Here is a 17,578-nt window from a genome sequence, read left to right as displayed (position 1 = left end):
TACAGACCCTCAGGGTGCCTGCCATCTTCTGAGCAGGGGGCGGTGGCGATGCTGGCAGCAGGCAGGAGGATGTGACCTGCGCGCTTGGGAAGGATTAAGCCCACTTTGTGTGGTGGGCAGCTCTTTTTCATTGCCCTTGTCGTGCTCTTGGCTCTTTGTAGTTAGAGGCAGCATAGTGGCAGGTCTGTTGTGAGTGTGCTTACACACCAGGCAATTCATAAGCACTTAGCACTGAAGCAGAGGACAATATTTATTTGATCGGTTTCATTTCAAGAGTATCATCTTTTGCCACGTGCTGTAAATTTAAAAGGATATTTATGACTTTCCTGACACAATGAGCTTTACTAGTGTACTTCACAGGTAGAGATCAGCACACAAGTGTTCCCATTTGCAAGTTCAACAGCTTGCAGGATCACCATTTTGTTTTCTGGAAAAGCTCTGGGGTTGTCTTTAACAGCCAACCTACCTGACTCACACTAGCTGCAGGGAAACCAACAGATCACTTCCAATGCCAGTAACCTGAATGGTTTTGTTTTGTTATTTTGAACTTCAGAATTAGGTTGGTTCCCTCTGCACCAGGAAGAAGAGTGGGGTAAGCACATGTGGTGCTTTCCCTGTGCACTCTCCTAGTGTCTAACTGTTCTCAACTTGGGGCATTTCCTAAATTGTCTTTAGTTTCCCCGGGTTACTTTTTTTGGGATGTTTTAAAAAAAATACAATGTGACTGAGGCACTGTGACTAGGGACTATGGAGAAATATCTTGTTCAGGATTGGTTTTGCTGTATTATCTCAGACACTGTTGATACATTTTAGTTCTTCTCACTATTTCCTAGAATTAATGTAGTCTTTAATCTCAGTTTTCTCATATTCTTTTCTGTTATCCAAACAGCATATTATTCAGAGATCTTAGTATCTTGACTACCTAGCACGCTGAGGTTTTAATCTTATAATTATGATAATATACTAAGAATGTTTGAACTTTGTAATATCTTGTGAAGCTATTTCAACATCAACTAACTTTGGAAAAGATTTAGAGAAACACGAGTTGAACAAACTCATGTATTCCTCTAACACATCAAATGCATTCCTGTTTCTATCAAGCAAAACTCTTTGCCAGGGTATGCAGCACAGTGCAATGCTGAGCTTTCTTTTCTCAGGCACTGGGAATGTATACCCTGTTTCATCTTTCCATTCTTTCTCACCTTTATAGCCTAAACAAGCACATTCATTTTGTCTACAAAAAGGAAAACCTCATTCTTCAGATATATCCAAGTTCTCTTGGCTGATGCAGGTATTTGGGATTTTGCTGTATACGAGTCTCATGCATGTTAGGTTAGATTAAAGACAGATATAACATAATTGGTACCATTTGTTCAATTAATCATATCTCTAACATTCAGAAACATCCCCCCTACTTCTTCACCCATTTCTCAGGCACGTCTGAGAATTCGTAACAGAAATAAAATGGTTTAGCACTTTAAAAATGCTACAGTTTTTAGAATGGCAGAGACCAATTTGAGAACTGAATTTTGGCATAAATTGTGTGCTAGTTAGAATATAAAAGATAATTTCTGTGTTCTAATGATACTTTTTAGGGAGAAAGTGATATAAATATATTAAATTTTGTTATAAGATTAGTTTGACCAGAAGTATTATACAAATATTTACTTTACATGTTCCATTTTATGATAAAAACTACTACTCTTAGCTCATCCTTGGTATCTGCCTAGGAAAATTTGAGTTAAGAATCTGAGGGAGCTTAGTTGAAATGCAGTCATCAAGTCTCCTATATACCATCAGAAGCCAGAGGAGACTGAATTTCTTGTACTGTCAGCTTTTTCAATTAAACCTAAATTTAAAGTTGACTGTTCCAATTTCTGTGGGTGCAGATTATAGCAGGGGAACCTATCTGAAGTTCCAATAGAAATGAGTGCAATGAAAAACCCTAGTTCTATGTTTGTTTTTTTTAAACTCTCTTAGGGAAACATTATGTCAGTCCTTGGGGAAATAGCTCATTATACCCAAAGGTAGCCTTTGAAGTTAGAAACAATGTATACACTGAAACCTGTTGAGAGACAGAGGCTATGATAAAATCTACAGGACCATTACTAATGCACTCTGAAAACTGAAACAGTTTAACATATTTTCTAGGGAATAGGACGCTGAAAATCTTCCTTCATGGAATTTCTCACTATGGATATCAACACCTACAAGTACACAAGAGTTTGTGTAGGACTTGTATCACACTTTCCATGAAAAAAATAGTAGTCTAACATGTTTTAGATACAGGTGGGAGCGGATAATTCAGTAGTGATCAATTGTATTGGTTTCAGCAGTCTAAGGCCAAGCAGCAAAGTCTGGTGAATGTTATTAGAGTCCGGGATGAAGACGGAGAGGTTATAAGTGTTGAAAAGACCCTCTTTACTTTCCCTCAACAAGAAAAATATATATCAGTAGAGGTTATATCTCTTTTGATGGGCAGCCATGACTGGGAAATATCAGGTTGGAGTCCAGTCACTAGTGGGGTTCTGCAGGGCTCCTCCGTCTTAGGCCCAGTTCTCTTCAACATTTTCATTAGCGACATGGGTGCAGGGCTCGAAGGAATACTAAGTTTGCTGATGACACTAAATTGTCCTGGCAGCCAGGAGGGCCAACAGTGTCCTGGGGGCCATCAGGCAAAGCATCACCAGCCGGTTGAGGGAGAGGATTGTCCTGCTCTGCTCCACACTGGGGTGACCTCACCTTGAATATTGTGGGCAGTTTTGGACACCCTAATATAAGAAAGGTATTAAGCTATTAGAGAGCATCCAGAAGGGTCACAAGGATGGTGAAGGGTCTGGAGGGGAAGCCATTTGTGGAGTGGCTGAGATCATTTGGTCTGTTCAGCCTGGAGAAGAGGAGACTGATGGGAGACCTCATTGTGGTCTTCAGCATCCTCATAAGGGGAAGAGGAGGGGCAAGCACTGATCTCTTCACTCTCGTGACTAGTGACAGGACTCAAGGAAATGACATGAAGCTGAGTCAGGGGAGGTTTAGGTTAGATATCAGGAAAGGATATTTCACCAGAGGGTGGCTGGGCACTCGAACAGTGTCCCCAAGGAAGTGATCACAACACTAAGCCTGAGTTCAAGAAGCATTTGGACAATGCTCTCAGACACATGGTCTAATTCTTGGGGTGTCCTGCAAGAGTTGGTCTCAAGGATTCTGATGGGTCCCTTCCAACTCAGCATATTCTATGATTCTATGATAATTATGTAATTTTTGCCCTTTCCTGTATTCTAGGATAAAAAGTACTGATAAATAAATAAATATCATAGCATATTTAGAGTATGAAAGGAAATCCCCCTTATTCCAGGAAGAGAGCATGCTGATAATGAATATCAACTATTATCTATAGTTCTATTCATATTTTTTAATGCGGTTGCATTTTTCTTAAAAGCAGTATACATAAGATTTTGCAGTAATAATGCATTTCACTGTCTCAACAAAGTAGAACATCTATCTTTTTTCAGGATACTAGCAGGAAAGCTTGCCATATGCAAGTGGATCTGAGACAAATATGATCAGATATGCACTAATGCACAAGAATGCTGTATTTTGATAATAAAATCCAGACAACCAGTATGCCAGTCAGTTGCTCAGGTGACTTTTGTCTCCTGAAATACTCTTGAGAGTTTTGTATGCATCAAATGGGGAGGTAAGTGAAAGACAAGTAGAGACAGAAGTGGGAGTTTTAGAAGGATAGATCTGCTGCTGGAAGCAGTTCATACAGTAAGATAGATGAAATATCAGAAAGTCACTGGAACATGCTGTGTGCTGTAATCTTAAGTAGGTGATCTGTCTCTGAAGTTCAGCTTCAGTGGTACTAGCTTGCCTTAAACTCCCTCCTATTCATTATTCTCTATACTCTGATTACTCAGAGCACTTTTAAAGTCTTCTGAAAAGTAAATTTTCAGTAGGATTTTTTCCCTTATCATATTTTTTCTTTTACTTCAGTATGCAGTAGCTTCTGAATTTCAGAATTTTGGACTATAAATTTCAGATTTCTGTTTTTAAATTTAAGTACCTAAAACCTTGACCTCACAATATTCTCTTCATTAAGTTCTAGTCCAGATTCCACTCAAGTCAGTGAAGATAGGATTCATCTCTAGTGTAGATATCAATATCTGACCTAGTCATCTATATTTCCTTTATAGTAAGCGGAAGAAAACGAGTGTTTCTAAGATGACTCATCTGAATTTTTTAAGGTGTCTGCCATATGAGACAAATTGCATCTTAGATGAGCCTGTTCTCTTCACTGTATATCAGGAGTGCAGGTGACTGACTTATGTTAGACATCAGCTCAGTTTGAACAAGTGGTTTTTCATGCTGGGTGTCTGTCTCTTGAATTGAACAATATAGTTCCAGCTTTAAAGACTAAGCTTAAAATTTCATAAGAAATAGCACAGTCACTTCTTGCGGAAATTCAAGAGGCAGTTGTTATCTTTGATATTTATAAACAATGTAAAAAAATTTGACTCATCTGAATCATTATTCAGTTTAATCTTCTTGGCACCAGTGACAGAGCTGTCACTCGTGCCTGTCAAAACAGAATTAGGTTTGACATGATGAAGCCATGGAGATTATTGCACTCCCTATATTATTTGTTGTCTTTTCCTTTTACTAGCTTCAGATTAAAGGTGCTCACCCAGCATAGGGGTGCCAGTTTAAAGAGAGCTTGAGGCTGTTTCTCAAATTCCCTGGGGAGGAACTCTTAAGTGTAGGCCGTATACATGAAAAGATGGAAAAGGGAGTGGACTCAAGCAAGAAACAGTTTTGCAAGGTTTTAATATGTTGAGCCAGCCTACCAGGCAAACAGATAGGCCTCAGAGGCTGTTTAGTGAGAGTGTGTGACCAAGGAAGAGGAAGAAGTTGTTCAGTTGTGATGAACTCTTTACCTGGCTCTCACTGTTTCAAGAAACAAAATCTATTCACTTAGAAATGAAGGTCATAAGAATAACTCTTCAGCCTGGTGATCAGAGGCTTTTAACAAAGGTATGAGTCAATTGCTAACACATTCTGCATTATTTTAAGTGAGATGGATCAGCTTCTGTTGAAGAAAACTATTTGGGCTTTTCCTTTTCTTATGCCTCCTTCCCCAAAAACAAACTCTATACAAACACCCCTTCCCTCCCCAACCCCCATAACCCCCAAAAGCCAGTTGCAGTAGTTTTATTTTAGAATTTTACATTCGTGAGTTCAAAGGGTTGGTCAAACTGATGTGATGGAAGTTTGTTCCTAGAAAGCACTGAATTAGAAATATTTGTGGGCGACAAACATACTGTGAAAGCAAGTGCACGCAAAGTCATTTTACAAGGCAGTGATTAATAGGGGTGACAATTTTAAGATGTGCAAGCAGGGGATCATTGAGTTTCTGTAGGAAAGTGGTACTACTGCTGCAGATGTTACTAAACGGTGTATTACTGAAAAACAGTCCCTAAATTTGAGGTCTAAACTTCAGAAAGAATGCAGAAAGCTACAAAAATGGCAAGAGAAATATCCAAAGAGAGGTCCATCTAGCATTAGGATGGTTTTTTTCCAGTACATCCCAGATGTGCAGAAAAGTTTATTTGAGAAGGAATAGCCACAATCAAAAAGATGATTGTTTCTAATATTTTTTGTGAAATTCGGAAAAGTATAAAATCTTTGTAAATACAATCATATGTCTTCGGTCAAATTTGTCTAGCAACAGGACAGAAAAATCCCAAACAAACCTCAAAATAAAAGCTGGGAGTATAGTCCATCTATAATATCCCTGAGTCTCAGAGATGCATAAGGAGTTATATCGGTGTAAGGAGAAGGTAGAAATGCTTGACCTGCTTTTGAATGCAATTTGATCTCTTCCCTTCTATGAGTTTAAGTCTTCTGGGCGTTGTTCTTAAACCTACCATAGCAACAGTCTGCAATGCTGAGTTTCTCTATCGATCACTCTTTTACAAGTCTACTGTAGTATTATGTGCAATAATGAATAAGAAAGAACATCTTGTTCTGAGAGTCCCAGGGAAACTAATCTGCTGATGGTTTTGACACTTTTTTGGAGATGTCAAACCTTGTAGTTTTGTGTAGTTTGGACATGTGATGACTGCCTAACTTCAGATTCAACACACACACACACGCATAAAGATAACATCTACACTCTTGTCTTGCTGTGATTGTATTGATATTGTTTATATCATCCCTCTTAGCTGGGCATAACAAAGTCATTTAGGGACTGCTGTTTTGTTATTGCATATTAAGTACCAGGTCCCAATGTGATGCTGGTGGGGTGTAGATTACAAGAGATATCCTGCCTAAATACACTCCCATGAGGAGCAGCACAGCCTGTGGTGCTTGCTGTGGGCATGGGGACACTGTCAGTGTCTCTCCCGAGAGCCCCTGTGCCTGGCCCTGCTCTCCCACAGTGCTCTCCCTTGCCTCACCAAACCGAATGGACTGTTGAGGGAAGACAAAAATGCCTCCAGTGGGGGCTGCATGCAGCAAGGGAGCGATGGCGCTGTTGAATTCACGGAAATAAAACTAGAGCAAGTGACTTATACTTCATAGTAAGAGAAATTTATTAAAGAGAGATCAGTTATAGCAGTGGCATTTCTTGGAGTTAATTACCCATAGAGATTCCCGGAATGTATGTTATGATGCTTTACATTAAGAAATCTTAATTTTTGGAGAGAAGATGTAATCGATTCTTTAGGTTACAGTGACAACTATATCTGTGATTTAACTTCTTTGGTAGTATTTAATCCAGAGTCTGTTCAGTCTATGTCTTTGTGATTAACATTCCTGAAAACTTTACCTTTTTTTTAAGATAATCTCAGTGCTTGGATATTGTTAGGAAAATATACCAAAGCATGTTATTAATAGTGAGTGTATGAATTTGATAGCTGTCTTGAGGACGAGTCCCCAGACAAAGCCAATTCAAGCAGAATGCCTTTGCAAGAAGTTGTGTTGATGTTGAGGAAAATGCTTTGCAGTTGTGGACAAAAAGGACTGAAGAAGCTGTGGAACACCTTCCTTCATAAGGGATGGATGCAGTTGTAATACTAGTGCTGAACAGCCAAAGGGAACTTCAATATTTCACAAAAATATCACTCCAGTTATTGACATTAGAATGTTCAGAAAGAAACAGTTTTTGACAATACTATGTAGTTACTATAATCATTCTTTAGTCAGTACCAAGTCAAAATTAGAAGTCCTTTTCTATATTTTCTTTAGCACTTTTTTATAAGATAAATAAGTCCAATGAGTTTATGAAACAGTCGTTGTCTCTTACCTGTGGGAGAAAGTTAAGGCAGTCTTTCAACTACCTGTGGCTTGGGTTTCATTACACTTCTAGTATAGTTCTTAATGATTGCTATTTCTGGCTGCAGCAAAGTCATTGGCTGTATAGTGCAGGCAGAGAATACACACTGTTCTCCTGAATCACCTTAAGCTCAACTGGTAGAGCTTTATGTAAACCTAAGTAGTTTCTTGTGGTTAATGCAGGTGGATCTCATTCACTCTCATCAGGTTGAAAGAAGGGTTGGATGGCTCTCTGAGGTAGATGGAACCACTAAATAGAACAGCTGATTTTGAAAGAAAAATGTCAGTATCTTTTTTTTTTTAATCTTTGGAGTTTAATAATAAAGCAGAACATTAGGGACTGAGATAATCAGGCCGATAACTTGTCTACAGTATTGAGGCATACACATGTGCAGCTCTATGCAAAGAGGTAGCTGATGAACAATATTCAATAATAGGTCTGAGGAGATACCTAGCGTAGGACTCTTCATATTTATGGGGAAAAAAAAAATAAACCAAAATAAATGTGTTGACTGTAAGTATATCTGGTTCTGGTTTTGCAGACATGATTTTTTTAATATAATTTTTAGGCTGTTTTTATTTTGTTGAATTAGACCAAGAGGGCCATTTCTGCATCTACCATCTGTCACATCTCCACAAAACATATTCCCACAGCTGCCACCATAGATGTTCCTCTGCAAATAATCAAACTTCATGAGCTCTCTGCATTCCCATTGGAGAATGTGGTTTGTTTCATCCAAGGCATCAGATGTGCTCATGGAAATAATGTGGATGAAACCAAACAATAATTGCTCACCAGAATGAACTCACAAACATTGCTTATTACAGGACTGAATAATCCAGTTTCCATCAGAATAGCATTGTTCCCAAAACATTTCTGACCACCATGGCTACAAAAATAAAATTCTCTATGTAATTGAAACATTACTCCAGAAAGTAGAAATTTCACAAAGTAGAAAGTGGAGAGTCAAAAACTAAGCCGTTCCAGATATGTGGTAGAAACTGGAATACTTTATTGAACGCATGAACACAATTTAAGGGCCTTGGAGGTTGGACACGTTAATGAGGAGGACGAGCTATGTTATCTAGGGAATTACGCAAGTTTTTACTAAAGTTACGCAATGGGTTGATATTTCCCTCAACCAAGATTACATGGGGGGAAGAGGATTAAAGGGTTTGGACATGGTCTGATACAATCATCTCAAAATCCTTTCTTAATTTCCTGAAGAAGCCAGGTTAATCCATATATTTGAATTTTAACAAGTCTTGTGAGGAAGGTCCAGTCCTTCAGGTCACAGGATTTCTCTCAGCCTCTGTTGCTCAAGGTTTACTGCATTGACCCATTAAGCTCCTTTCTGCAGATATTGTATTTTGGGATCCAACAATAGAATCTTTTCCCCTCTAATATTTGCCTGAAAAACAGAGGGACATGTATACCAGGTGAGGGAACAAAAAAAGACTTCACTTATTGTTTAATGTGTGCCATTCACTTCGAAATGAACATCCGCTAGCTTAAAGACCTGGTGTGGAAGAGTTCTCTGCTACAGAACTGAGGTCCTGACAGGATGAAGGAATACAAGTTGGTGGCTAAACACCTAGGAAAGTTCAGCATAGGTATCTCGTTAGTGCCTGTTTTGACCATTTTCCTTCACCCTTAAAGACAAGTAGAGGACACTCTTCTCTAAATACCTGTCCACAAAATACAGTACAATGGGATTTGGGTATATACTAATAATGCTATAATTACAGAAATACTAACAGCCAGATAATTGACCTGGGAATTTATTTAGTTAGACTACACATGAAATTCCTTTAATGTATGGGAAATGTACAGGATTCACTAAAAATATCTGTGAAGCTTGTCTTTTTCTCTTCTATTCTCTGGTCTTCTTTAACCTATAGACAACTGCTGTGGCCAACAGCAGCTCAGGTGAGAAAAGGTGGTGTATGCTTGCCCAGAACTGCAAGAAAGTGAGATGGCAGGTAGAAAAACCCTTCTGTGCATGCAGGGATGAACTCATCCAGCAGCTGAGATGTTAAACCTATCAACCCTCTCTGTACCTCCATTTTTTTAAAAGGAACAATTTCTGTGAACACTGGATGAGTTTCCTGAAAGCTAAGACAAAATGTTATGTACTGTACTCTGCTGCCTGCATAATGTGACATGTAATGCTCTTTCTAGTTTTGTCTCTGAGTAGCATATCATGGAGAGGTTAATTGGATGTGTTATTTTTAAGTAACAGGATAAAGTACACTGGAGAGGAAAAATGAAGCTATGAAAATTCGGAGAATGCATTAGGGATGAATGTTAGAAATTACATACTGAGGAACATCTAGACTGTTAAGAATATTTGCAAGGAAGGCCACTTTTTCCCCCCTAAAATGTAGTCAAATGGAGACCTCCAGCTCACCTACTTGCTTTTTAAATTCAATTTTTTGCTTGCACTAACATGCTCATCATAAAATGTATGAGCCCTGTAAGCCAAAGGGAAACAACATAAAATACAGCTATGAAAGAAAAAGCTGCACATATTATTTAGAAATATATGTTTTCATTTTCTTGCATGACATATATATAATGCTTTTTTTTTTCTTATTTGGTACTCAGTGGTTTAGTTCCTTCCATAACTTTCATGTCATGTATCTGAGTTCCATCCAAGCAGGATATATTTTTTCCCACTCTGTAAACAGAAGTAGATTAACTGGTTATACTGTAATGTTTATGTGATGGGATTTTTCAAGAATCTCCCTGAGAAAGAAAAGCAAAACTAAGGCAAATTTAAGTTAGGCAAGTGAACATTCATTTTGGCCTATTTAAGGAGGTCCTTAATTCCACTTGCATTTGTTTTTTGTTTGTTTGTTTGTTTGTTTTCCTATTAGACGCAGATGTGGCTTAATTCAAAGTCCAAAGTACTTGTGTAGAAGTTATGGCTACATGGCTTGTGCTTTCCAGACCACACTTAATAGGATGAGTGGTCTTCCTGCACGGTGGGCAGATTTGTTTGTAAAATTATTTAGATATTTTTTGTAAGTGGAGTGTCCAAAAAGATTCCCAAACTCTGGACAAGTATAAGGGATTAGAGTAAATGTACTGAAGAATGAAGCAGGTTCTTCAGTATGTTCCAATGTTTTTTTAGTTAAAACAGTAGCATCCCCTCGGACATACTTGCATTTGGCTTATGCTGTTGGCCTTTATCCAAGTGTGGAGCTCAGGTAGACAGTGAAAAAGCTAAAACACTGGCAATGAAAATGAATAGGAAGTTTTGGTCCTACTAGAGTTGAGTGAGAGCCAGTTTTAGGGCATTATTCATTTAGATGGATTTTGGCAAGAGTAAGTGAAGGAACGGTCACTTAATGTCCATGGTTTTTTTCCTAGTTCTGTCGAATTCAGTTTGTCTGTCTTGGAGTTATAGTGGTGATAGCATACGTGGGAACCATTGGGTCACTCAGGAAGTTCATGCAGTATTTTTTTGATATCTGTTTGTTTTTCACTACACAAACTCCTCCCAAAAACCCCAAGTGACTTTAACAGCAATGAGTAGACACAGTTCAAAATTGTTTAGAGACAATTTCTCATTATAACCTGATAGAGTAAATGTGACATTTCCACCACAGGTAGACAGAGACACCTTGGCATAGACATTTGGAGATGCTACTGGAGATGACCTCTGATATTTGAGACATCTCCATAGGGCTGTCGGATATGATGCAGATCATATGGGATATCCAGGCAGTGGTAGCTGGAGGCCAAGCATCCTGTGCTGGGCAAGGAATTGAGTCAATGTGCTGTTTATTTGTTAGAAAAATATCTTTGTGGGTTTGTTTTGTTTCTTCTTTGTTTGTTTAGTTTTTGTTGTTGTTGTGACGTGTGCTGTGTGTAATATTTAGCTACTATAAACCATAATTCTTGAGATCTTGTAATTGAGACCTCTCCACTGGAATCATAAGGCAGTAGGGTGCTGCTTTGTAACTACATAATGAAGTTACTAGCTGTTGATATTCAATGTAAATAGGTTTGAATTGATACTCCTTGTGAAATATGCCTAACACCTTGCAGTCTAATTTGGATTTTGATGTGGAGTAAGTCAATTTTGGAGCTGGGCTATGGACTATGTCCTATTACTAGTGGCATTGCAGCATTTCTAATCCTGAAGGCTAAGAGTGAGAAGCACCACCAGATTAGTGCTGCTTAGTGTATGGCTGAGTCAGGTGTTATCACTGTGACATGTTTTTCCTATTGCTTTTGAAATATTTTTTGACATTCAGCCTTATGTTAGGTACTTAGTTGTCAATAAATTCTGTGGCTAAGAAGCCTTGTCTTCATGTCATACTGCACCCAACTATGACAGCTGCAGAGTCTACAGAGCTGTGTGCTGTAATGAGGCAAGAAAATTGCAGAAAAGTAAATAATTGTTACAGTAGGTAGGTATGTTAAAAGTCTGACTGTTTTGAGCAGCACAGGCAACTGGCATTTCAATCGCTTTGCATAAGACATTTTGTGGCTGTCAGCACCCCGATGAAGAGGAGCTGTAATGCAGTGTGATAAAATACCCTAAGGACAGAAAGAACCTGAACATATACAAAAATGTCCCTATGGATCAAGGAAGGATCAAATTATATTAGCAGGTTGCTAACTACAGGTAGTTAGAATCTGCAATTTTCTAATAACTTTTTGTGCTTGAGTCCTTAATTGCTATGGAATTAAGAGTTTTATTCTGAAGAAGTAACATTTTTGAGTACATTTCAGTTTACACAAAAACTAGAGGGATGAAAGCAGTGATTTGGGGCATGCCTAGTTAAATGGCACTGAACTTCTAGTTTCCTAAGCATGCCAATTCCCTGTTTTACTACTAATGCATTTCAATTCTGCACATTTTTCAATTCGAGGTTCTTTTCTATGATTTTATATCAACTAGCATCATAGTTTTGGTTTATGGGCAGACAGAATTGAGTCCACCATGTTAATGTTCTGCATCACCTTAATTGGAACAAGCCTATTTCCAAGGGCATATTAATTATGTTCTTCAGCTGGCTGCAAAATTTGCTTCCCAAAAGAAATCTAACTAGAATTTAGTCATCAGATATCCCAACAACTACAATTTCAAGATGCTCTTGAATAACTTGCATGCACAAGAGCTAGCTACCTACTGTAGCAAGGGCAGCTTGCCCTGTGTGGGAGGCCCATCACCAGCATACATTCTGAGTCTATCCTAGAGGTTACACAGACTTGCTTTCTTCAGAAGCAAGGCCAGTTGAATTTTTTTTGCTGGACAAAGGGGAGAGAAGTGGGAATTGGAAAAAAAGGAGATTTAAAAGAATATGGGGACCCAGTTCATGGTGGTCATAGCTTCCAGTAAGTTGCCAAAACACAATTTTAAAGCCTAATAGCATCTCTTGAATGTTACCATACGTAATGCCAGAGATGTGTACCTAAGCAAAATAACTGGTGTGGTAAATGCTTACACAACTGCTGAGGGGTACATATATATATATATATGTATATATATGCACATATACATACGTAGAGAGTAAAATAGAAACCCATATACTGGCTCTTTGCTCCCCTAAACAGAAGCATGCTTCAGAGCCTGAGCAGTCTGCCTTCAGTAAGGCTTAGGAAAAGGGCAAAACTGCCCCAGGGTGTACACTGGTACTATTTATCACATTTTTATTACTTGTTTACTACAAATAAAAATATTGTGACAGCTGAAATGTTTCAGCATTACATATTTCGTTATTTTCAGATCTGAAGTGCAGTGTGTCTGATCCTAATTGCACAATTTAAATACTAATAATCATTCAGCTAGGCGAGTCCTCTGTGTATTACTGATAATAATCCTTGTTTTAGAAAATGTACATAATGGGTCCACGTTCATTATCTGTGTAATTCACTGAAGTGGAGACAAATGTAATAAAATGACCCCTGAGTAAAGAGACCTTTTTGTTTCAGTTTTGGAAAGGGAAAATTCCTGTCACTCCTGGATGAGCTGATTAATTTTTGCCTTCATTATACTCCTGTTTTCCACTGCAGTGCAAAGCGTGAATAAGCCTGTGGCCACTTTTCTTTGACGGTTTAGCCCCCAATTTTTCTCTGCGTTAATTCTTTTTTCATTTCAAGTCCAAGCTTGCTTGCCAATGATTGAAATTCTGGTCTCAGCAGGACCAATTAGACTAATTTATTTATGTGGGTTAAATTCTCCTGAAATGCTTTGCTTAGGAGTTGTATTTATCAGTAGTGAATTTTCTCTGTGCTATCCCTTCCAAGTATTAAGCTGCATTCAAAGCAGAGATTTAAAGAGAAACAATCTGTTTCCTTTGCACTTACAATGAGATATTGTCTTTGAAAGGTACCTCTGTTAGTTACCTATATAACTTATTTAATATTGTAACAGTGGTTTGGCTGAAATACAAGAACAAAAATATAAGTAGTATATAAATTACAGTCCATAGTTCATCTCAGACTATTATCTAGAGGAGCTTCTCTGTCTACCTCATTCTCTATCTGAGGAAAAACAAGGATAATTTGGGATTCTGTGCCCCCTCCTCAGCTCCACTCCCAAAGCTTGGGTTCAGTTTTCTTAATACTGAAACATTGAAATAGTGGAAGGAAACCTTAAGAATTTAAAAATTATGGTCGTTTTCACTGAAATTGCTTTAGCCTTTGCCATAAAGGCTGTCAGACCTGTAGAGTTGGAGCACAGGAACTGAGCAGGCAGCAGACATCTATGGACATTTGTGAAATGGCAGCAATGCTACCAACTGGCAGCTTGCAGCCAATCTGACTGGAGACCTGTGCATAGCAGGGGAAATACCCCCCTCCAGCTGTAAAGGAATTGCACAGCAGTGGCAACAGGCAGGATGCAATCCCTTTGCATGTGATCGATAACAGCTCTCCAAGTCCCAGGCTGCAATTGAATTCAGGCTGCTTTGTAGAGTGTCGTTTCAGTGGAGCCAGGGTGGTAAGCAGACATGTCGCTGGAGTGACTGAAACTGTTGCTGTATTGGTGCTACTTTTGAGCAAGCACAGAAAAGAGAGAACACAAGCAGGCTGAAGGTTTCTTTAAAAAACCTTTTCTGTCTAAATTTAGAAAATCCTCTGCCAAGTCTCCCAGGGATCTTTCCAGAGACGGTGAAAGTGCTCATAAATAACCCCACACCCTAGTAACAATGCATGACACAGCCTGGATTGCTGGAATTTCAGCATCTCCTGACCAGCTGGGTATTGTGCAGCTGTCAGGGCTCTGCAGCTTCCCCGTAGTGCTGACTGCCTATAATGAAAAAAAAAAAAAAGAATAAAAGAATTTTACTGTGTTTTAGGAATTGTTTTTAACTATTACTAGTGCAATATTTCTTCCTGTTTAGTTGCTATCAGGAAAAGTGTGAGAGTCTGTAGCATGAGAAATATGTGCTGGCAACAGCAGCATTTTGGCAGATCAAAGGTCTTGAGCTTAAACAATGTCTAAAGTCATTGGCCCTGTAATACTTCCTTTTTTCCCCTCATTTTTGCCACAGGTAGGGGAGTTCAGAGCCCATGCTGCAGAGTGGACAGCCAATGTCACTGCCGAGTTCAAAGAAACTCGAAGGCGCCTGAGCGTGGAGATCTATGACAAATTCCAGCGGGCTACCTCTATCAAAAGGAAGCTCTCTGCAGAACTCGCCGTCAACCACAATCAAGACCTGACTCCCTGCAAGAGAACACTGTCAGTCAACCATCTCACCAGTGAGAAGGACATCTTACCAGCTCTGTCAAAGACAGACAGCATTTACATGAATGGTTTGACACCCCACTGTGCAGCAGAAGAGATAGCCGTTATTGAAAACATTAAGTAGCTGTGACTTTGGATCCCAGCCCTTGGGAAGCTCTCGGCTTAGACTAGCCATATACATTTTTTCTCCACCCTGTCAATGATCAGTGCTAACAGCATTTTGTATGTGTGCATGAGTTCCACAGAAACTACAGTCCAGAGTTACCATCGCATCTCTTCAGAGACACCAAGATGAATGGCACTTCTGTTTCAGAAAGATGCTCGAACAAGCAATGTCTTCTGCCTTTATCTGCCCAGACTGTTTTTCACTTCTAATGTGCCATATGGCCTCACGAATGAATCACACTTGTTTATGGTAACAATGTAGCTTTGAGGGATCAGTCCTTAAAATTTCAGGGTCTACCTTACTGAGCCTAGGAATGGACCGTTTCTGGACTACACCACCTTTGTAAATGGCAAGAAATTCTTATGCAGCCTTTTACCTAAGAAATTTTTGTCAGTGCCTTATCTTTTGAAGAACCAGAACCTCTACAGTTCCTGTATAACTTTTGTTTGATTGTTTACTTTTTTTTTGCATGAGAAATGTATTTCATTTAAGCTTTCATTCTTCTTGAAATGATGGTGTTTCAAAGGTGTCTGTCATGAGGATACCAACCAGCATGAATAAATGCCAAAACTCAACAATCATCAATTGATGATCTTAGCTCCAAATGTAAAGGCACTGCAGTTTCAAAAGTTGCAAACATGTCCCCCAGAATCATTTTGTTTTACTCAGGTCCAGCTGATCCTTGTTCACACTGACTGGTAGAATTTGCAGCATTTGCAGACCCTTTTCTGGTCTTATTTTTCCAAGCAGTGTTCAGCAGTTATTTTGCTCTGCATCAGATGTACCAAAAAATCTACAGCTTATCTGTCACTAAATTATTTGGTAGATGACGAGAGCAAATAAAAATTATGGTTTTGATGAGAGGCAGGGGAGGCTTTTAATTGCTGTATTCTAATAATCACATCCAGAAAACAATGCAGAAGAATACAGATATTTTTAATAGGCATAAACCTTCTGCCAGATGCTTGGTATGAAAAGGATTCTTAACCTCCTTTTTAAGTCAAGTCACACCAGAAGCCACACGACGTTTTACCCAGGAATCCTGCTGGAGTGCTTTCCTGAATGTCACAGGGGCTGCCTGTGCTGGAGTTGAGATTAACATGGGAATGCAATTGAAACTGGTATCACTGTGACTTTCTACATTTCAAATTGAGATAGCTCTGAATATAAGTGCAGGCATGAAGAAGAGCTGATAAATAGCACAATCTGAATACTGATGATTGTTCAGACAGGATAGGCTGATGAGAAGTGGATCTAAACCAGACTATGGGTTTTCTTTATTGGTTTTAAGAAAACATTAATTTTTTATCATCTGTTTTGCTTAGAGGTGTACATGAGATTCGGAAGAAATGCAGGATGGAATGGATAATTTTGCATTTTTTTTTTTTTTTTATGTTAGTCTATTGTAACCTGGCTGTACATAAAATGAATAGAACAGGCCTTAAAGAATAATTTAGGCCCTGTGTAAATTAAAAAAGAACGGGACTTTGCTGATTGGGCATGATTCATGTGGCAAATCTTACAGCATCTCTGACCATTAGATAACATGCAAGACATGAATGTTAACGTTTTTTGGATGCTTAGCTTGTTTTCTAATAAATATAAGTTAATATGTAAATTCAGTGTAAATATCAGTCAATTAACCTTTACAGAGAGTATGCTTTTAAAACTAAGGAAGTTCCATGACACAGCACCGAGCAATGCTCTTATAACAAAGACCCTTGTTTCCCCAGCACAGTGTTCTGAATGTCCACATGGCAGAGGTTCTTCTTGCCATGTATAAACTGTGAATTGTAATGAAAAATAAAGTTTTTAATTAAAATAAGCTTTTCTGAATCTCCTGCTTGCTACAACTGGAATGCTAAGAAATAATTTGTGAAACTGATTTTTGTGCTTTCATTGGTTACAGATTACAGCAGTTTGCCACCTGCTTTAGTTTAAGCTGGTTTAGCAATAAAGGCTTGACTCACCTAGCACAAAAATTACTATTTTTTTGTTTGTTATTAAAAATAATGTTCTTTGGTTGGTGTACCTTGAGTTTCTTGCTATTTTGTTTCAAAAACTTATTAGGGTGAAGTTTCTCCTGTCATGTGTAACAGAGCTGATGGCGATTGCTCCATCTTTGCACCAAGGGAAGTGCACTGAGCTGGGCCCCACTGTCCTGATGATTCTCATGTGGTTGCTGGTAGCTTTCTGCAGAAGCATGTGAACAAGCAGCTCTGAGGACAGCAGCCTTTCACATCAGAGCCGTTGTTTCTACAGTGAATATTTTACAATGATGTCTCTAATTAGGTCTTGGCTAATGGAATGAAAGCCCACACCAGTGTGGGGGTAAGTGAGGAGGACTGGTATTTTATATTGTTTCAATCTG

General features: G+C 38.7%; 1 protein-coding gene across 3 annotated transcripts in view; it reads left to right on the top strand.

Annotated features, from left to right (window-relative positions):
- The window catches only part of KCNK2 (potassium two pore domain channel subfamily K member 2), a 107,135-nt gene extending 90,103 nt beyond the window's left edge, over positions 1-17,032 (top strand). For all 3 annotated transcript variants that reach the window (XM_064648238.1, XM_064648239.1, XM_064648240.1), the window contains one exon: positions 14,848-17,032. In XM_064648238.1, the coding sequence (XP_064504308.1) occupies positions 14,848-15,165 (318 nt within the window). In that variant the 3' untranslated portion in view covers positions 15,166-17,032. The remainder of the gene's footprint in view (positions 1-14,847) is intronic.
- The last annotated feature ends 546 nt before the right edge of the window (positions 17,033-17,578 follow it).

This window comes from Pseudopipra pipra, chromosome 3, assembly GCF_036250125.1.
Source record: "Pseudopipra pipra isolate bDixPip1 chromosome 3, bDixPip1.hap1, whole genome shotgun sequence".
NCBI lineage: Eukaryota > Metazoa > Chordata > Aves > Passeriformes > Pipridae > Pseudopipra > Pseudopipra pipra.
The sequence above is the reverse complement of the archived record's forward strand: the minus strand, read 5'-3'. Positions and strand labels throughout refer to the sequence as shown.